The sequence below is a fragment of the Symphalangus syndactylus genome, chromosome 17 (assembly GCF_028878055.3).
Source record: "Symphalangus syndactylus isolate Jambi chromosome 17, NHGRI_mSymSyn1-v2.1_pri, whole genome shotgun sequence".
Classification (NCBI taxonomy): domain Eukaryota; kingdom Metazoa; phylum Chordata; class Mammalia; order Primates; family Hylobatidae; genus Symphalangus; species Symphalangus syndactylus.
In genome coordinates, this window is record NC_072439.2 from 36649502 (window position 1) to 36670737 (window position 21236).

At 50.5% G+C, this 21236-nt stretch overlaps 1 protein-coding gene across 1 annotated transcript; it reads left to right on the forward strand.

The window, feature by feature from the left end:
- The first annotated feature begins 325 nt into the window (after positions 1-325).
- Positions 326-19756, forward strand: LOC129466841 (keratin, type II cytoskeletal 2 oral-like). The gene is given in 16 exon segments (XM_055250829.2): positions 326-343; positions 745-1041; positions 2297-2365; positions 3314-3431; positions 3773-3826; positions 12173-12719; positions 12721-12741; positions 14860-14920; positions 15622-15716; positions 16063-16171; positions 16173-16227; positions 17299-17426; positions 18095-18315; positions 19000-19034; positions 19134-19276; positions 19325-19756. Coding segments are annotated over 16 exon segments (2403 nt in total).
- Positions 19757-21236: the final 1480 nt, after the last annotated feature.

The following is a 21236-nucleotide window of genomic DNA, read 5'->3' on the forward strand; positions in this document are numbered from 1 at the left end:
GAGGTGACCCACGGTGGGTAGCTCCCCTCTGTGGGCAAGTTGTACCATGTAGAGTGTGCAGCTCTCAGCAGAGAGGAGGCCCTGGAAAGGGTAGTTCCTTTCTATCGGGACATCATCTCCACAAGTCTCTGAAGCTCTCAGCAGAGAGCACTGCTCCTCTCTGCGGCTCGTCGTCCTGGCATGTCCAGCTATCAGTAGAGAGGGTAGCTCCTCTCTGCAGCTGGTCCTACCTCATCTCTCCATCCCCTGTGTCCTTTCCCATGCTCTGGCTGTGCCCTGGGCTTTTATGGACCTCAGAGGGGAGGAATTGTGTGCTGATTCGTCCATGGGCTGCCCCAAGGAGGTACCACAAGTCCCCACTCCAGTTGGCGAGATTGGCTGATCGTTCCCCAGCCTTCAGGCCCTCCCTGACCTGAAGGTGAGACCTTACTGGGGACTGCTTTTCCACCCAGTAATCTGCCTGCCTCCCACTGCCATTCATGGCCCTGGGGCTCAGACCCAACCCTGCTTGGAGATCAGAGCAAGCACCAGGAGAGGAGAGAGGCCAGGCAGCAGAAGCAGACACCCCCTGAAGCAGCAGGGACTGGAGGGGGGCCCTTCCTGGGCCTCTGAGGGTGCAGGCTGCAGAGATGCCCAGGTCCTGCTCCTGGGAGGGCAGTGGCAGCTGTACCTGGGGAGCTTCTGCCCCACCAACTTGGAAGGGGCAGGGATCGTGCTTGTGCCTGGCTCCTGCCTGCTCTGCAGAGTGGGAGACCCAGGTCTGCTGCTGTAGATCAGGCAGCTGCCGCTGCACCCAGGAAGGCAGATCCTGCCTACTCCTGGCCCTCTAAAGAGCACAGGGAGGCTCCGATCCACAGCCACAGTTTGGGGGGTTGTAGCCCTGACGAGGAGAGTGGGGCTCCTGCAGCCGCAATTTGGATGGCTGCAGCGTCACCTGGGGAGGTCCCGCCCCAACTCAGAAGAGGTGGGGCTCCCACCGGCTCCATGGAGTGTGCGGCCCCAGCTGTGCCTCCCTGCTGCAGCCGCTGCCATCACTATGAGGTGGGTATGATTATCTGTATTTTACAGATGTGGAAAAGGAGGTATAGAGACGTAAAGGTCACATTGTGTCACAGGTTACAGTTAGCAAGTGGTAGAGCCAGTGTGTGAACATAGGCAGTTGAGCCCCAGCGTCCATGCTTGTCACTCCCATGCTATATTAATAACATAGGTGTAGTTTTGTTTCTCCAAGACAGTGTGTGTGTGTGTGTGTGTGTGTGTGTGTGTGTGTGTGTGTGTGTGGTGTTTCTGGTCTTCAACGGCACAGCATTACTTTAGTGAGAGGCCTTTGAGTGTTTAGATGCTGTCCAGGAAGCGGTGCTCTGTCCTTGGTGCTGAAATCTGGCCCAGATGTCCAGTGGCCTTTTCTATTTCAGGAGGCTGACACTGTAGTCACTTCCTCCAAACTCAACTCTCCCCATCCCCTGCTTCAGCTCTGACGATTTGCTTTGGGCATACAAATTTCCTGTCTAAGATCAGGTAAATATTTGGTCCAGAGCCCGACTTTAAAATAGTCTCAGACTTTGTCTATTTTGTTATATTCCCCATAAAACCAAGACCAAAAAAATTTGCCTCTAAGCCTTTATGAATAATAAAACCTGTGAATATTGGCATGTTTTCCTTTCTGCCTCCTGCTACTGGAAAGTATTCGTCATTGGTGATTAGAGTATTATATTTTCTTCCTATTTTAACATGGATTGTTATTTTAAGTTAACTCCCTTATTATTGTGATGACAGGGATATAAAAATAAAAAAGTCTAAGAAGCTAGTCTTCTCTTTTTTTTTTTTTTGAGACGGAGTCTCGCTTTGTCACCCAGGCTGGAGTGCAGTGGCATGATCTCGGCTCACTGCAAGCTCCGCCTCCTAGGTTCACGCCATTCTCCTGCCTCAGCCTCTTCGAGTAGCTGGGACTACAGGCGCCCGCCACCACGCCCGGCTAATTTTTTTGTATTTTTAGTAGAGACGGGGTTTCACCGTGATCTCGATCTCCTGACCTTGTGATTCACCCGCCTCGGCCTCCCAAAGTGCTTGAGGCTAGGTTCATGCTGAGCCATATTAGAAACTGGACATTTCCAGAGGAGGAGAATGATTTAAAACATTAGGTATTATTATTCATTAATGTGGTAATAAAAAGAATATCTTCCTTTCTGGGATGTGTTGAAGAACACATGAAGTAATATATGTAAAAAACACTTTATAAGATAAAAGATGTTCATACTGCTTAGCTCTCTGCATCACTAGGTTCCTCATTTCTTAGGCCCCAGACACCTCAGGCTCGGGGCAGAGCTTCTTTCTCCTCCTGTGTGTGCGGAGCCTCTACCAGAAGGTACCTCACTGGTCACAGCCTCTCTGCTCCCAGTTCTGCCCTCAGCTTGCTTTGCAATTTGCCCTCAATTTCTCCCTCTGCAAGGTCTCCATTCATTCCTCTCTAACAAATTGCTGTGTGTTTCACTGCATTGTCTTTGACAGTCAATGGGTTTTATTGATTGTCACTTTGCAGGGCGGGGTAGGGGGGCAGGGGAAGGAAAGGAGAGGGGAAGAGAGGAAGCTGTGTCCTCAGAGAGCAACCTGTTGGGAGCAGAGGGCATCATGAGGCATAGACGAAGAGGGGTGAGGGAGAAAGGTCCTGTGGCACCTGGCAGGGTGGAGGAGGGGCCAGCCCGCCTACCACTCCTGGAGCCGTGCTCTCTGCGCTGGTTTCTGATGTCTCATCTGGCCCCTTCATTTTGGTGACCTGCTCCAACACTCCTCCCCTGGCTAATGGACTGAGCATTCCCAGGCCTCCTTGGCTCCCCGCTCTGCAGCCTGTCTCATTCCTGCACACCCTGCAGCCACCTGAGCATCGATTTGCTGCTGCAGGCTTTGTGCCACAAACCTGCACTGGCCCAGTGGGGTCCTGGCCTTCACTCCCTTCTAACTCACTACTGGACCCTCAAACCCATAATCCCTCCAGCTGAGCCAGTCCTTGCACCCCCATCGGAAGAGGGGGTCCAGGGCCTCTGGGTCTCCACACCCTCTTGGCCCATAGCATGCTCCCATGTCCCCCTACCCCCCGTCACCTTGCATCTCAAGTCTGGCTCAGATGTGCAGAGGAGAAGGGACTTGGGGATCTATAGGCTGTGACTTGGTCTTCCCTCCTGGACACTCTGCTGCCCCCAGGGTCTGTGTCTGCTGGCCCTTGGGGCGGGTCCTCTGGGAGCTGTTGGTCTGTTTGACTCAGGGCAGGGGACACCAGGGCTCCCAGTGCTTCTGTGATTCTTCTCACATCTCCCAGGGAGGAGCCAGAAGGCTCAAGTTGGACCAGTGCGCCCCACTTGCCCTGCCCTCTGCCACTGGGATCCTGCTCACCCCCTCCACCGACGGCCCAACTAAAGTCTCCAGGGACTTCCTCGGTGTCCATGTAGTGGCCTGGTTTTGGTCACTTTCTTAGTACTTTGAGGCCTCTGATGCTGTTGCCCAACCCCTTTCTCCCGTTTTCTCTCTCCTTTCTTGCCCTGTCTTCCCAGGTCTTTCTGTTGCCTCTCTTCCTCTGTCCAAAAATTGAATGATGGAGTTCTGCAATGTTTTAAAAATCTTTTATTGAACTAAAATATATAGACACAAAAGAGCACAGAGCTCACGTGTTCAGCTTGATGAATTTTCTCAAACTGAGCCCACCCACATAACCAACACCCAGATCAAGGATCAGGTGTTCCCCTCACCCCAGAAGCCCCTGCCCTGAGTTCCCTTCCAGCCACTCCCCAGACACGTTCCCCGGAAACCCTTATTCTGACTTCTAACGGCTTAGGTGAGTTTCGCATGTTTTTGTTCTTCATATAGGAATCCTACAGCTTGTGGCTGGCCTCTTTGCTCACATAAAGTTAGTGAGATTTATCCATATTGTTGCGAGAAGTTGCAGGTCATTCATTCTTGTCAGTATTTCACTGCATGACGAAACCCTGGTTTATTTATCTGCTCTACCACTGATGGACATTGGAGTAGATTCCAGCTTTAGGCTATTAGGAACAAAGCTGCTCTGAGCATTCTCGTACACGGCCCTTGGGGAATCACGTATGCGCTCCGTGTCTTTGTGTGTACCTATCAGTGGCGTTGCCGTTCATAGGGTATGCATATGTTCAGCTTTAGTAGATACTCCAGACAGTTCCCAAAGTAGCTCCAGGAAGGCAGGCAGTTCTTACCGACACTAGCTATTTTCTTTCTTTTGTATTTTAGCTTTTCTGGATGGGGACTGTTGCGTATCTTTATGGTTTTAATTTGCATGTCCCATTGTGGTTAATGACGTAGAGCTCATTTTCACATGTGTATTGGCCATTTGGATACCTCTTTGGTCCTGTCTTTTGAATATTTTTCTATTGGTGGTGTTGTCTGTCTTTTTCTTACTAATTTATAGCTGTTCTTTATATGTTCTGGATATGAGTCCTGTGTCAGATATGTAAATTATGAATATCTTCTCCCACTCTGGGGGTGATCTTTGCACTCTCTTAATTAAGCTACTTGACAAGCAGAATTACTTATTCAAAATTTACTTCTTCTAATTCATCATATTTTTCTTTCGTGTGGTGTTTTTGTGTCCGTTTAAGAATCCTGCTCTAGGCTGGGCGCGGTGGCTCACGCTTGTAATCCCAGCACTTTGGGAGGCCGAGGCGGGCAGATCACGAGGTCAGGAGATCGAGACCACGGTGAAATCCCGTCTCTACTAAAAATACAAAAATTTGGCTGGGCGTGGTGGTGGGCGCCTGTAGTCCCAGCTACTCAGAGAGGCTGAGGCAGGAGAATGGCATGAACCCGGGAGGCGGAGCTTGCAGTGAGCCGAGATTGCGCCATTGCACTCCAGCCTGGGCGACAGAGCGAGACTCCATCCCCCCCCCAAAAAAAAAAAAAAAAAAAAAGAACCCTGCTCTATATTCTCAAGTCCATGGAGACATTCTCTGATTTCTTCTAAAATCTCTACTCTTTGGCCTTTCACACTGGGGGTTTTATAACATTTCATTTAAAACGTGAAAAGACATATAAATCTACGTAATCTTGGTGGTGAACACACAGGTGTTTGCTCTATTGTTTTCAGTATGATTGAAATATTCTATAGTTAAAAATAAAATGAAAAATATTAAAAATAGGTGTTTCCCTGGGTTCTTTCTTTTTTGCTCTGTTCTTTTCATGTTGCGTATTGTTCCTGGGTGAGTTTGCCTACTCTAGTTTCACTCATACATCTATTCAAATTTCATCTAGCACCAATCTGGCCCATGTGCCATGGGGGCGGTGGCCACAGAGATGACTATAACGTGGATGCCCCCTTAAGGGACTTACAGTCTAGTGTATATTGGGACACACAAATGCAGGACATACAAATCCTATTCTCAGGAACAGCTATTCCAAAGAACAGCTCAGAGCTCATGCTGTCTTGAACATGAGTATCCTGTCCTTCCTGTCTCTTCTTCCTGTCCCCTTTTAAAAAACTTCATTGAGGCATAATTTGTATACAGTAATAATGCACTCATTTTCAGAGTAGAGTTCCATGAGTTTTGACAAATGTAAATCCCTGCGTGACCACAACTATAACCAAAATTTAGAATATCTTCCAAAATGCTCTTCATGCCCCTTTGCAGTTAATCCCCTGCCAATCCCCAGCACCAGGCTGAGGCTTGCTTTATGTCACTATAGGTTAGTTTTGCTGTGTTTAGGGCTTCATAGGAATGCAATCATGTAGAATGTATTCCTTTGTGTCCGGCTTCCCTGGCTCATTGTAATCTTTCTGAGACCCTTCAGGCATATGTGTTGCAAATATAAATTTTGTCCCACTCTGCGGTTTGCCTTTTCATGTTCTTTTTTTTATGTATATATGTAGAATTTCTTTTTTAATTTTTTATTTTTATTTATTTTTTTATTATACTTTCAGTTTTAGGGTACATGTGCACAACGTGAAGGTTAGTTACATATGTATACATGTGCCGTGTTGGTGTGCTGCACCCATTAACTAGTTATTTAACATTAGGTATATCTCCTAATGCTATCCCTCCCCTCTCCCCCCCGCCTTTTCATGTTCTTAATGATGTGCTCCTAAGCTCCCTGCCCCTTGGAGTCCCTGCCAATTGGCAAGTGGCACTTCCCAATCGGCAGCATTTGTACCTGTATCTAGAGCTGAGTGCTTGGCTCAGCCCTTGGACTAGATCCAACTCTATGTCCTGTGTGAAGACAAGTGACTCTCTCTTACCCTTCCCCTAGCCTTTTATAAAAATGGGGACATTTTCTCCTTTAGTAAAGTTGCTTACATTCTGGGAATTAGTCCATCAGAATTAAAGCAAACTGGAGCTTTAAAAAAATCTAGGTGCCCGGGCCATGCTCCCTGATTCTGATTCAGGAGACCGGAAGTAGGGCTTGAGGATCTGGATTTTTAAAAGCTGCCCAGTGGTCCTGATGTGTAGCTGCCCACAGAGCAAAGTCCCAAATCTGCAGCATAGCACAGAGAGATCAATGCAATCAGTTTCAACCTATACCTTCAGCTCCTTCCCCATCATCTCTCCTCCTCCATTATGATGCCTATCCTGAACATGTGGGATCCCTTACCAATACTTCCCCCACCACATTAGATTTCCCCCTCTCTACCAGTGGTGTCTTTTTTGAATTGTCCACCCACTGGGCCCACTCCAACTCCTCCCTCAGTACCCTACTCAAAACTACCTCCTCTGTGATGCCTTCAATAGCCTTTCTTCCTCTCACACCTTAGTACTTCGATCTACTGTCAATAAACCTGACTCCAATATGCTCTAAGGTGTTATTTACATGCCTGGTACTTCCTTCAACAAAACTGTAGGCTCCTCCGGACCACGACATGTATTTTGTGTGTCATTGTGTTCTATTGGGAAGCCTGCTGCCTGACACAAGCAAGTGCTTCACGAATCATTGCTGAGTGATTGAATAAGTGTTTGGAGAGATGACTAAATTGATACTGGTCAATGTTGCATCTCTTGGAGGGAATGAAGTTCTAGGGGAAACCCTTCTGGATGCTCCTTCTTGGATTCTCTGAACAGAGCGTAGGAGTAGGAGCACCCATTATGCCTGACTCTAGATTCCTGCTCCAATTTTCATGCTTCTTGGCAGAAACCAGAGCCAGTGGTTAGGTTGAGACGGCTTCTACTTTCTGACTGCATCAGTTTTAAACCTACTTCATGCTTAATGCTTTTGTCATTTTCATTTGGGGCTACAGGTTGTATGAAAGTATTTTTTCTGTGAGTCACAGAGGGTGTGTGTCTGTGTGTGGCATGTTTGCCCATTGGTCTGTCAGGGCAGATAAATGAAAGGACTTTAACAAGTTCAAGACACCACGAATGCCAGATACTATTAAGTGTCATGTACGCTTATGAGGCTATAGCTTGGCTTCTTTAGGAACCAAGAACTTTCTGAATTGCATAAGGTTGGCTGGCAGCTGGGTAGGTGTATGTGCCAGGTATGGGGCCTGCCCTCCCATGGCTTCTACACTGGTTGAGGAGAAGTAAGATATTCTTGTTTGACTTATAGACACCGTAGGGACAATGAGTGTCCCAGGAGATTGAGGCCAGGAGAGCTCAGGGGGCCAGACCAGTCATATAAGGCATCATGTTGGGACTGGGACTTTGGCTGGTTCCTAAATGAGTTGGTTTAGGGCAGAAGGGAAAGGGTTTTAGGTCTAGACTGTGGCCCTCTTCTGGCCCATCAGCTTGCAAAATCACACCCTTGACCCTGCTGAGGAAGGAGCAAGCTGGCGCAGCACAAACCATCCCCTTTGCTGGGAAAACCACGCAAAGTGCCCTTCTAAGGACTATGCTTAGAGAAGCATGGAGTCCTGTTTGTGCCTTTTCTATCAGTTCCACACCACTTTGCAAACATGATCAAATACAAGTCAGTTGCTCAGAGTCAGGGCTTGTTCTGTAAGCTGAGAACTTACAGACACAGAAGGAAGGGACAGACATAGAACATCCTGCCAGTGCTTGCACAAGGAGCCTTTCCAGAGCTCTGAGTCGTATATGCCTCAATCTGTATCGTGTGCTCCAGGCTGGGACAGAAACTGAACTGGAGGCCTGGCTCTGCCACTTATTGGCTGTGGGCCCCTGGAAAAGTTGTTTAACTCCCAAGCCTTAGTTTCCCTCATCTGTAAAAACAGAGCTAGAGGGTTGCCATGAAGGTTGAAAAAGTCTATAAGTGTCAATTTACAGCCTGCTACCTGGCTAGCATTCTATGGCCTGACTCCCTGCTGCCGTTGTGATCCTTCAGTTCCCACAGTGCTCCTGCTTTCTAGTTTATAAGGCCCTTGTTGTACTTCACTCACCTGGCCCTCGATGGGCTCAGGAGTAGAGCCTCAACAGGCAGAGCAGAGGTTTATCAGCTCTACTTTACAATGGGCTAAAAGGAGGCCCAGAGGAGCCTGGAGACTGGAACTTGGGGCTCTTGCCTCTGTCCAGGGTGCTTTCCACGGCACTGCTCTGCTGGCCTCCTGGGGTGGGTAGGTCTGGGCACATTGAAGAGGCTTCCTCACTCCCTGGGCCCTCTCCTTCTGGGCTGGGCCAAGTTTCTAGCTGCAGCTGCCTGGCCCAAGACCTTTTCTCCTAAGTTGCAGATGCCACGAGGCTGGCCCTCTTCAGTGAGACTCAACTCAGAGCTTACCTGGTATTGAAGAACAGTTTCTGGCCAGGCCCAGTGGCTCACACCTCTAATCCCAGCATTTTGGGAGGCCAAGGCTGGTGGATCACCTGAGGTCAGGAGTTTGAGACCAGCCTGGCCAACATGGCGAGATCCCATCTCTACAAAATTACAAAAATTAGCCGGGCATGGTGGCGGCTGCCTGTAGTCCCAGCTACTTGGGAGGCCGCGGCAAGAGAATCACTTGAACCCAGGAGGCAGAGGTTATAATGAGCAGAGATCACACCACTGCACTCTAGCCTGGGTGATAGAGTGAGACTCCATTTAACAAAACAAAACAAAACAAAACAAAAACAACAATTTCTTATGGAACAGATTCCCCTTTGACTGCAGGGCACAGAGTGGGACAGTCTGCCCAGGGAACCAGAGCTGACTCCTCCTGGCTCATGCCCAATCTGCCCCAGGGCTCCATCCATGTGCTCCCCTTGAAGCCTCCCGCACACACAGCTCTGTCCCAACTCTGCTCTCCCCCTTGCCCTCCCTGGCCCAGCATCATCTGCCAGCTGCCATGCCATGTACTGTCAAGCTCTGGCCTCAGCCCTGGGTGCTGCATTTGAGGGCCCCATTTCCCCGAGAAGCTGGGACTGCCTCATTGCAGGAACAATGGCAGGTGCGATTGTTCCCCTGCCCTTGGACTCCACTGGTGAGGGCACTTCTGCCCCACAGCAGAGGGGCCTCGGTCAGATGCCAGCCTGGGAGGCATAGCCATGGCCACGGAGAGGAGGGAGTGCAGGGCTCAGTATCTCTCCTGGGGCCTCTGTGCCCTCATCCCCAGGAAAGGCCCATCTGGGCTAATTCTAGGGTTGGCGACTCCCTGGCTAGCAGTGCACTCTAATTTTTTTGAAGAGGCAACAGAGAAAAATAGCTGGACTTTTCTAGTTTGCAGGTATGGGGGATTGGTGGGATTTGCCACTGCTAATGAAGGGATTTGGGATGGGTCCTCATTAGAGCCCCAACTTCCACCCTAATCTCTTTGGGATTTGTTCTTGATGTTAAAATGCAAACTGACTTCTTTGTGTATTCAGACTGGGCCAGGTCATTGGCAGTGATCAAGCGGTGGAAACCAGTGAATTGTTCTGCAGAATTCCCCTTCAATAGCAAGGATTTACAAATGGCAAGTAGGGGACAGGAGGATGGTGGGACACCTTTCCTCATTTGCTCCTGGGGCCTCTCTTGACAAAAGCATAGGCCACACTTGGAAACCAAAACATGACTTGGATTTTGGAGTCAGGATCAGCCCCATATGTGAGCAAAGATAGCGGTTTTATGTTATGTTGCTGAGCCCCACCATCAGCACCGGAAGTGACCCAGAGGGCAATGGGCCCAGGAGTTTCCAAATTGTTTTTAAACAGCAGAGTCTTTTATTTAAGAGATCAGCGTGGAGGTGTCATGATAGCAGTGGTGATGAGACCAGAACACTGCCCACTGCAACCCTTTCTCCAACTCATACCTCCTTTGAACCCTGGGGCTTCAGTGGGTCCAACGTGAATCCCCTACTCAAGTCTGAAGCCCTCATTGTGCAGAGGAGGAAACTGAGGCTTGGCAAGGGGAAGACTCAGTAGCTGAGTTGAGTTGGGACCTGGGTCTCCTCTCAGTCTGTGCCAATATTTGGATCCAGCTGCCGTATCTTGGTTTCTTAGGTCATCAAGGAGCTTTGAGCAAGAATCAGGGCCCTGAGGGATGGGGTAGGCACCAAGGTTTTGAAGGTAGTGAGGAGGACGATGCCTACCTGTGGCACGAAAGGCTGCAAGGGGAAGAGCACCCTGGGCAGGGAATTGTGATGAGCGTGTGCATCCTTGTGGGCATGCCTGTGGTTCTGTGATGTTTGTTTTTGTGTGTGTGTGTGTGTTGGTGTGAATTTATGGTGTGTTTTGCTTCTCTCTCTCTCTCCACTGAGTTCATTCTCTTCCACTTTACTTGAGGGTCTTTTGTGACTTGATGGAGAGGAACAGGAGCTTCCCTGAGGTTTGGCGGGTCACTGGTTTGAACTGATCCTCCCTCCAGTGAGCTGGCAAGGGAAGAAGGAGGTGCTGAGTGGCTAGGAAGTCAGGTCTGAGCAAAGGGGAGAAGGTGAGATCAATAAGAGAAGGGTTCTTGGATGAGCACGGATCAGAGGGAATTGGAGGTCAGATTAGAAGAGGAAAAGGCAAAGGTCATTTTAAAAGGGGCTGGCCTTTGCAGAGGCTCATTTTCCAGCCTTGGTTTGTGCTGTCAGGATTGGTGTCATCAAAGGTAGTCTTTGCTGCCAAAGGTAAGTAGAGGTAAATGTTACAAAAGTGAGTAACATTTCATGTCACACAGAACTTCTTCCAAATATTATGCCCCTAACAGCCTTAAGAAGAAGCCCTTGTTATTCTTAAATTTTACTGGTGAGGATCTGAGCTTCCTAGATGGTGGGGGTGGTGTCTCATGTGAGCTGAGGGAAGAGGGCCTTGGGAATCCTGGATTCATTTTTGTTGTACAAGTTTGGAAGAGGAAAAGCTGATGGTTTTTCTGGCCTGGCCCAAGTGGTCCATCCCCTCTACCCTGGCCAGGCTGGCCTCAGCCCCTCTCTCTGCTCACCCTCTCTTAGGGCACTTGGTGGTGACCTTGACTTCTCCAGCTATGCTCATTCCTGTCCTTGTCAGACTGACTCCTCTCTCCTCCCCTGCAGCTCTCCCTCCAAGGCCCCTTAGATCCCAGTTCTAGTTGCCCCTGTGGCTGAGAACTTGCTCTTTGTGCATTCATATGTGTATCTCCTCCCTGAAGGGTGAGGTCCTAGAGGCAGCTGCTGTGCATTCTTGAACTTCTGTTGCACCTTCCTTCTCCTTGTCAGCCATGACATCACCTTCACAGCCCTCCCCCTTCCTCTCCCTTCTTCCTTGGAGTCCTTGCCTGGGGTCCTGCCCCCACTGGGGCTCTGCACCCATCCTGGGAACCTCCTGAGACTGGTTGGTCTGGCTGAGTGGCCGAGGGGCAGAGAATTGCTGACCTGTCACTCTCAGCATGGGGTCATAGATCTCTTGGGGATTAGGGGTTGTGTCCAGCCCTACAGGATGGTCCCTCTCTCAATTTAAGGTTATTTCAGAGAAGTAACCCCGGGAAAACAAAGTAAGTTGGAAATTTGGAGGGATTATCAAGGTGTGTTGCATGTTTTGAACTCGACCTCTTGCTGCCAGGCAAACCAAAGCTGCTAATACCTCAGTTAGGTGGCTGGCACCATCAGCCAGCCAAGCTCCCAGGCTCTACATAAGGGCCATCCCCATCCCAGAACTTCAGAAGGCTTCTGAGTTTCCTCCAGCCTTCTGAGCCCACCCTTCCTTTGGAAGACCTTGCTGTCTGCCATGAGTCGCCAGATAAGCTACAGCCAGCAGCCCTGCAGGTCTTCTGGTGGGTCCTACTGCCAGGCCTTCAGCAGCCACTCAGCAGTGGTGTCAGGCCACAGCTGGATCAGCTCCATCATGTCCTCCTTTTCCTCCAGCTCAGGAAGGGCTGGTGGTGGGTGGGTCTGCTGCCTGTGCCATGATGGGGGGAGGTTTCTGCAGCCAGAGTCTCCATCGCCTTGGGGGGAAGAAGACGATCCCTATCAGTGTGGCTGGAGGTGGCACCTGGGCTGGTGGGTTCAGGGGGGCTGGTGGGTTCAGTGGGGCTTGTGGGTTCTGGGGGCCTGGTAGGGGATGTTTTGGAGGCAGCGGTTTTGGAGGCGGTGGAAGAGGGATGGGTGGAAGCTTTGGTGGAAGAGCTGGGGGCTTTGGTGGAGGAATTGGAGGCTTCAGAGGAGGAGCCAGGGGTTTCTGCAGAGGAGCTGGTGGCTTTGGTGGCCCTAGTGGCTTTGGTGGCTCTGGAAGCTTTGGTGGTCCTGGTGGCTTTGGTGGTCTCAGTGACCTCAGTGATCTAGGTGGCTTCCTGGGTGGAATCCAGGAAGTGACTGTCAACCAGAGCCTTCTGCAGCCCCTCCAGGTGGAGACTGACCTTAAGTTTGGGTAGGTAAAGGCCCAGAAGCGGGAGCAGATCAAGACCCTCAACAACGTTTGCCTCCTTCATCGACAGGTGAGCCCATCTCAAGCCAGCTAGACAGTGAGGAAATCTGGCTCAATTGTGTTGGTCTTTTTTCTCCCTCTTCTCCTTATGAGTCTGAGGAAGGAGTTGTGGGTTCACCCAATATGTCAAGCCATCTGTGGCATCTCAGCAGTAGTGGGCCTGCTTACAGCAGCAACAGGTGAGGAAAATGCTGCAGCCCCTCCCTGGATGGAGGTGCCATCCCTCTGTGTGCCCCATCCCGTGGCTCCTCAGAGGGGCTGCTGAGGCTGCTGCTTCGGGGACTGCTGGCTGCCATCATTGATGTCTCCTAACCATCGCCTTCTGAAACCCAAACACAGAACTCCCCTTCCATCTCGGAGGACTTGCAAGCTGCTCATCTTTGAAAGAGAGGCCGACTCTGCCCAAGCTGAATTTGTATTTGAGGGATGAGTCAACCTGCCATCAGCTTTGTGACGTCAGATGAGGGTGAAGGGGCACCTCCTCCTTGGTGCTTCTCACAGGAAGATTTTAGTGTGAGGAACTGCAAATGTTGAAGGCATGTGAGGCTTGTTTGCATGTATACGTGCAAGGGCCTGGCTGAATGAATGGTCTCTGGGGGTGTCTGCGTTCTGGATTTTCCATGCAAGGGAAACCATGGCAATGACAGTGGTGACTGTGTGGTGTCTGGGCTTGGTTAGCTGCTGAGAGTGTCATCAGTAATCTTGGGGTACGACGTGTGGAGATCTCTTTGTGACCCTGGGGTAATAGCAGGCCTCACAGAAAGGGCTTGTAGTTATTCTTTGCGGAGTCCCATTTCCATATGTGTCCTGGGCAAAGATGAAGAAGTTAGTCTTAACATTGGAACATCACACCTTTTTAGAGGTGAAGCTCTTGAAAATTAAGTGACCTTCTAGAGGTACCTAACTGGTTCCCGGCAGACATCTGGGTGTCTGGATAAATTTATTTACAGTGGCTGGGTGCGTTGGTTCACGCCTGTAATCCTAGCGCTCTGGGAGTCTGAGGCAGGTGAACTGCTTGAGTCCAGGAGTTTGAGACCAGCCTGGGCAATATAGTGAGACCCTGTCTCTACAAAAAATACAAAAATTAGCCAGGCATGGGGGTATACACCTATAGTCTTAGCTACTTGGGGGGCTGAGGATGGAGAATCGCCTGAGCCCAAGGGGCAGAAGTTGCAGTGAGCCAAGATCATGCCACTGCACTCCAGCCTGGGCAACAGAGTGAGAGCCTGTCTCAAAAAAATTTGTTTACAGAAAAACAGAAAGCGATGCTGAAAATGCAGCTGCTCCACAGCAAGCGGGTTTGGCTGCCCAAGGTCTCAGCAGTAGCCCTTATCATCCTCAAAGGGGGCTTCTGAGATCTTGGAATCCTGAGTGTCTAGCATAAGGCCTGACACAGGCTTGGTGCTCTGCAAACGTTTGTTGAATGACCAGTTGATTGATAGTTACTCCCCTGCTTATATGGTTAGCATTGAATTTTGTGCAGAAATGTCTCATAGCAAATAAAAGTTTGAGACATCTTTAGCCAGTGGTTAAGTTTAAATGCAGGGCTCAGGTGCATCTAGGATCCTTCTTGGGAAAAGGTCTGCTTGAGAGACATTTCTCTGTGGTTTTCTTTAATTCCCACCTGAGTGCAGTGTACCCAGGATTGTAAACATCTTCCTGAAGACTGCATCTGCTGCAGAATACTCACTAAGTACCTATGGAGAGCCCATGGTGCTACTGTACTTGCTGTACACAGAGTTGGCACCAGAAAATTCCCCTGAAAGCTCTTGGCAGCTCAGCCATCTCCCTCTGGTCCCATAAATAGTTGAAAAAAATCAAAATTTCTCCAGAAAGCCTTCTATGATCAATCAGAATAGTATCCCACAAGGAAGGGGTATCTACTTCACTGTCCAATTATCGTCATCATCATTATTTAGTGGTGCCTGGCACATATTAAGTGCTAGTAAATGTCTGTAGAATGAACTGGGTCTTACCTGAACCCAGAAGGCCATACATTGGAAAGATGCAGGCCTTGGACTAAACTGATAGGACAAGAAGCCCTGAGTCCATGTGATTCATGGGATGTGCTCTGGGGCCATGGGGATGACTGAGAGAAGGCAGACCACAGGTGACCTTTTTCTCACAGGTATGAAGATGAGGTCAACAAGTGCACAGCTGCAGAGAATGACTTTGTGGTCCTGAAGAAGGTGAGGGGCCTCTTCCCAGCTTCCCACCCCAAAGCCCTGCTAACCTGAGTGGTTTGAGAGTGGAGGGGAGGCAGAAGCTTAGTGCTGTTGATCTGAGGACTTCTTGTAGGCCCTGAAAGTGAGGGCCTGGAAGAGGGAGGAGGCCAGACAGGGTTCAGGCCCCAGCAGCTCCCTGCCCACCCCTGCTGAAGGGTGTGAAGGTCCCAGCAGCCTTTTGCCAAGTCCTTTCCTGATGGGCATGCAGGGTTTATGAACCTGATTAGGCCTTAAGTTGTGATCACAAAATGGACAAAAGGAAGAAATCATTTCTTTCTTTTTTCTATTAGGAGTGCATTCCCAGGAGCTATTTAAAGAGAGAGACTTTAAGTGTGGCAAATTTAAATTCTCCCTCAGACCCCTTTCCTCAGATATTCTTCTCCCCTGGTCTCAGTGTAAGGGCCCCAGCCCCAGACTTCATTCTTCCTCTCACCTTATAGTCTCTTTGTGCCCTTCCTTGGTGTGCGTTCACCAGCCCAGCCTGCAGAGTACTTGGTTTAGCAATGTTAGGGTGCAGCTGCCTGTGCCTGGATGGGGTCTCCTTTCCCCTGAGTGGGAGCTCCCAGGGACAGGGCCCCGTGGCCCCTTCTTCCTGCCCCTTTCCATAGTATGCAGGACTGGACAGAGTCACAGGTTGTGGAGACAGTGATTGAATTATCTCCCAGGACGTCGATGCTGCCCACATGACCAAAGTGGAGCTGGAGGCCAAGGCGGAGAGGGTGACAGGCGAGATGAACTTCCTGAAAGCCCTCTATGATGCTGGAAGTCTCTCCTCATTGGCATTCCTCGGGACTCACCTGCCCTGCCTCCTAGAGGAGAGGGCATTTAGAAGTCCAGCAGGACTGTGGGTCTGTCTGTCCTGACCAGAGAGACACTGGCCCACCTTTGTGGGTAGTTCTATTCCCTACCTGGACCATTCAAACCTCTGCCTCCTCACCTTCTTTCTTCTGTTGTAGAAGTGGCTATTGCCTTCCAGAAAAACCTCTAGTGGTGGTCCCTCAGTCCTGAGCACCCCTCTCCTGAGCTGGTGGCTTCCCGTGCTCTGTTGGGCAGCCTGGTGTGGGTCTGCTCAGCAGGTGGGGGGGGCATGTTTGCTTGGCCCTGTGGGAGCTGTCCCAGAAGCAGTCAGACACCAGCGACACGTCTGTGGTTCTTTCCATGGACAACAACTGCTGTCTGGACCTGAACAGCATCATTGCCAAGGTCTGCGCCCAGGTATGAGGAGATTGCCCAGAGGAACAAGGCCGAGGCCGAGGCCCTGTACCAGACCAAGATGGGTGACAGCATCATGTAGCTTTGGAGAATCTTGCTCCCCCATCAATCTGCCTAGACAGTCCACACAGGAGGGCAGACCCTGCCTCCAAGCCATTCTTCCCACATCTCCACATGGCAGTTACCTCATCTTCCCACTGGTCTGGTCTTATTAACAGAGAGCTTTCTTCCCAGTCAGAAAGCTCTGACTTTGCTCTAACCCAGTGCTTCTCAACAGAGGGTGGGGAAGGTATGATCTTCCCCCATGGGACATTTGGAAATATCTGCAGGCATTTTTGATTGTCATACCTAAAAGTGGGGTGGGGGTACTAACTGGCATCTAGTGGGTAGAGGCCAGGGATGCTGTAAACATAATGCACAGGATGCCAGCCTCTGCAAAAAGAACTATCACGCCCAAAATGTCAGTCGTCCCAAGGCTGAAAAATTCTTAACCTAAATCTTTCTTGCTGCATCCCCTTTATTGTTATTTCGTGTTAGAAACTCTTCCATTTCTCCTCCACAAAGGCTCTGCATCTATGTGCGCTTCTGATCACACTGAGGTGTTGAAGCCAGTATCTGGAACAGCCAAGGGAGCGAGATGGGCAAAGTCTAACTCCACGGGCCCAGGGAATTCTGTACATTTTCCCCCCATTCCCCAAATCTGAATGAGACAGAGTTGGTCCATCTACGTTTGACTCTTCCCCTGGATTTTCTGCTGATTAAGAAAGAAGCTGGCTCCAGCATCCGGGATGTTTGTATTCAAGTGCCCACACTGTCACTCCATAGCTGGATGACTTTGGTTATGGAACTCAGGCAATCTGAGTCTCAGTTTTCCTTTTGTATAAGATGGGGATAATAATGCCTTTCTCATCAAGTTGTTGTGAGGACGAATGAGATAAAACAGAGGGTCTGGTGCACAGCGACTGCTCAACAGACAGTAGCTACTGTTCTGGAAGACGAAGCCTCTGATGCAGGGAGAGAGCACTGGGTCTGTATACGCCTGTGCTCTGGTTTTTACATTTGTGGTATGAAGGTGTTGAAGCAGGTGATCTATAAGACCCCTTTTCTGAGAATGTGACTTTTCTGGACACAGCTGGGGGAGCAGCAGACCACGGCCAGCAGGCACGGGGATGACCTGAGGAACACCAAGAGTGAGATCATGGAGCTCAACAGGATGATCCAGAGGCTGTGGGTGGAGATCGAGAGCATCAAGAAGGAGGTGGGGATGAGGAGGAAAAGAACATGAGCAGGGCTGTTGGCTGATGCTTCCATCACGACACTCAGGCCTAGCACCTACGCAAAGCGAAATCATGCCCCACAGTCACGTACACTAAGATTTCCTGGGTGACGTGCTGGGCTAGCGCTGAACTAAGATTGTTACGTGGATTTAGTTTCTGCTTCCCTGGAGCTTGAAGGTTGATATGGGATAGAAACTGAGTAAAGACATAATTAGGTGGTTGAAGAAAGAAGTTGACTGTTGAAGACTGAATTGGGGGAGTAGCCAAGGAAGCCCACATCTACATGGGCTAAGGCAGAGGGAAGGTTTCTCTGATAATTCATGAAGACTTCCTGGAGGAGGGAAGTTTTCAGAAGATGCTTAGTTATTTCCCATAAAAAAGGAGAGAGGCACAGGAAGGGTCTGGCTCCTCCTGAGTTGGTATAGCCCCTTGAAGCCAGGTGTTTCTAATCCCACTCCCTGGTGTGCTAGGACCTAGATCCAAGCCCAGGCTTCTCTGCTGACCAGCTGCATAGCCTTTAACCCCTGTGCCTGGGGTTTCCTCACATGCCCAACATCAGGTAACACACGTGCAAGCACCAAGCACACAGGACGGGCCGTCAGTGAATGACACTCGAATCTAAATTGGACTCCTGGCTCCCCATACTAAGAACGCCAAGCTGCAGACGACCATCGCTGATGCAGAGCAGCGCTGGGAGGTGGCCCTCAAGGACACCAATGCCAAGCTTCAGGACAAGAAGTCTGGACTGCAGCAGGCCAAAGAGGACCTGGCCCTGCTGCTTTGTGTGTACCAGGCGCTGATGAATGTCAAGCTGGCCCTGGACGTGGAGATCGCCACCTACCGGACCCTCCCGGAGGGCGAGGAGTGCAGGTGAGAGTCCGTCTGGTTCCCAGGAGGCCAGAGGCCTGGGGCTTTCCTGCCTGAGCATGCTGCCAGGTGTGGGAGCTGTGCGTGCTGTGGGAGGTGGCGGTGGCCGTTGGCAGGCACAGCCTCTTGTTCAGGGCTGGGAGATGCTGTCACACCAAGAAAGCTGTGCTTCCTATGCCATATGAACACATTAGAGCCTTACCTGGGGTAACGTCCTATGTTTTAGCTATACAGTGTATGTCTGCAAAGATGAAGGGTCATAGACATAAATGTTATTTCTAGGCCATTTCTTTATTACTGCCTTAATTGCAAGTTTTTGAAGAGTGGGTTCCCGTACACTGGCACATGGGTATAGGGCTCTGTCCCATGTGGGTTCAAATAGCATTTGCTAAATGAAGAGTATCCTGAGGAGGTGGAGAGGATGGGTGGGTCCAGAAATGTTCTGTATCCTCTGGTCTCTATCTCTTTGGGAGATGTCAGTGGAAAGAGTAACACTTTAACCTTACCCAATAGAAAGAAGAATGTGTTTTATGATTTTCTGAGCATCCGTCTAGCTTATTTCTCACTCTCTACATCAATCAGGAGGGTATGAGGGGTGGGGTGACCAAGGCTCTCCTTGCTGTTGACCCAAGGAAGGCCATTTAGGGAGACGGAGGAATTGAGCGAACTGTCTGGTCTTCCCCACAGGGTGTCTGGGAGGTGCCAGAGTTCCCTGAGCCTCGGTGAGTATTGGATTCTTTCTCTGGGAAGGGGCTGGAGGCCTCGGAATGCAGTTTCTGAAGCCATGTGCCATCGCTGGTGCGAGGCCATCCGGCCTGCAGGCTGGAAGAGCTGTTGGCGGTGGTTTTGGAGGAGCCAACCTCCCCTCCCCTCCTTGAAGCCTGTCCTCCCCACGCCTTGCCGGATCTTGGCGGGGCGTCACCCCGGGGAAGACCTGCGGCCCGGGACTGTGGGAGTGGCTGGCGTGCGGGGCGGACACTGCCAGGCTCCCTGAACCCGACCCTCTTTGCAGAGATGGTCCACAGCATCACTGACGAGCGGCTGCACCCTGGGTGGAGCAGCAGGAGCTGGGGCCCGCGGACGTAGCGGGGGCCGCAGCCGCTGGGGCTTGGGCGGGAGCTCCGCGGTGCTCCGGGGCTTCTGTGGCTCCGGGACTCCTGCGGGGTCAGCCGGGGTGGCGGCGGCGGCAGCCGCAGTGACGCCAGAGTCTCACAAAGCTCCTCCCAGAGCCGGCGGTCCCGCCCCAAATTCTGAACCTAGCGCCAGGGGCGTCCTCGGACCCCAGGCCCCTTCGCTCTCCGGGACGCCCCGCTCTGAGCTCCCGCGCACCCCCGCGGGGCCCCTTTCCTCCATTGCTTCTGACCTGTGCGCCGGAGCCCCACCTTCCCAGACGGCTGGCATCGCAGCACCCCGAAAGTTGCCGGGAAGGATGAGTAGGCAGTAAACCCTCCACCGCGGACTCGGCAGCTCATTCCTGTAATCCCAGCACTTTGGGAGGCCGAGGCGGGAGGATTACTTGAGCCCAGTAGTTGGAGGCTGCATTGAGCTAGCATGGCACCACTGCACTTCAGCCTGGGCAACTGAGCGAGACCCTATCTCTAAACAAACAAACAAAATCTGAAAAAACATCCACCCACACAAGGCAGTGCCCAGGAGCTGGGCCATGTCACTGCTTGTGCCCTGAAGGTGCCCCCACCCCAGCCAATGTCCCACTGCCTTATGGGACAGTTCCAGTCGGCCCATTCCCCTCCCTGTAGGCAGGGCCTCGCCGGTCACCACTTCCTGCTGCTACTTTGATTTCCCGTCTTGGCTTCAAGAAAGGAATTCTCTGTTCTGTACAATCTTCAATTAAGTGCGTTGTGTTTCAGACATCTTGGTAGAATTTTTATTCTGGATTCCAGGTCATTGAGACTTTCTTTGTGGCCAGTGGGTCATTCACTGTCCCTTTCACACACAGAGCTCTGGTCTGAGCTGGGAGGGGGACCCTGGGGAGGAAGTACTGAGAGTTCCCAGGTTGGTGGGACAGGGCCTTTTCACTCAAGAGATACTATGGATGACATATATCAACCTTCCTAATTGTTCAGATTTGAATTCATAAACACTTCATTTTATTTGAAAAAAGTTGTAGATTTCCTTGTTTTTCTAGTAATTCGAAATATGTCTGAAATTATTCAGGAATCACAGCTAATTATAATCAAAGGAGTTGCTGGTAGTCAAACATTTTCAAAAGCAATTATAAAAATTCAAATGTTTTATGGCAAAAGTTATATATGCCGAGGATGTATGTTAACATGTTTGATATGATGTGGGGCGGAGCCTTCAAATATTGAGAGTTATGAGAACAAAGAACTTCAAATGGTCTGGTAACAGGTCACCTCCACCCTCATCCCTGCCCCTACCCCAGATGGGAGCACAGAGTACAGGCAGATCCAGGAATACTTGGATAGAACAGAGGTTTGGTGCCAGGTGTGGGGGCCCCTTGCAAATTAGGGCATGTAAGTGGGAGAAGTAAAAGATGAGCAAACATGCAAAGGCATACATGCATGACAGCCTTCCTCGTAAAATGCTCACTGGTGTGGGGGACTGAGAAAGGTTGTCAGAGAAAGCAAGAAAGAGACAATACTCCTTGATAACAGATCACAGAAACTCTTAGCTAAGTACACAAAAAGCCAAGAGGGATAGCCAAAGGCTCACCACACTAGAAAAACAACACGTAACTACAGCTTCAACAGAGAATGTTCCAGCTCTAGGGTGAAGCACTTATCTGGGATAGTCTAAATCAGAGAGCAGGAAGCCTGGGGACTGTCCACTGCAGCTTACACTGGGAGGGACTACGGCTTCACCTCTCAAAAACAAGCCCACTCTCCAAGGATTCTCTTTTCTCCATGCCCTCATTTTTTTTTTTTTATTATACTTTAAGTTCT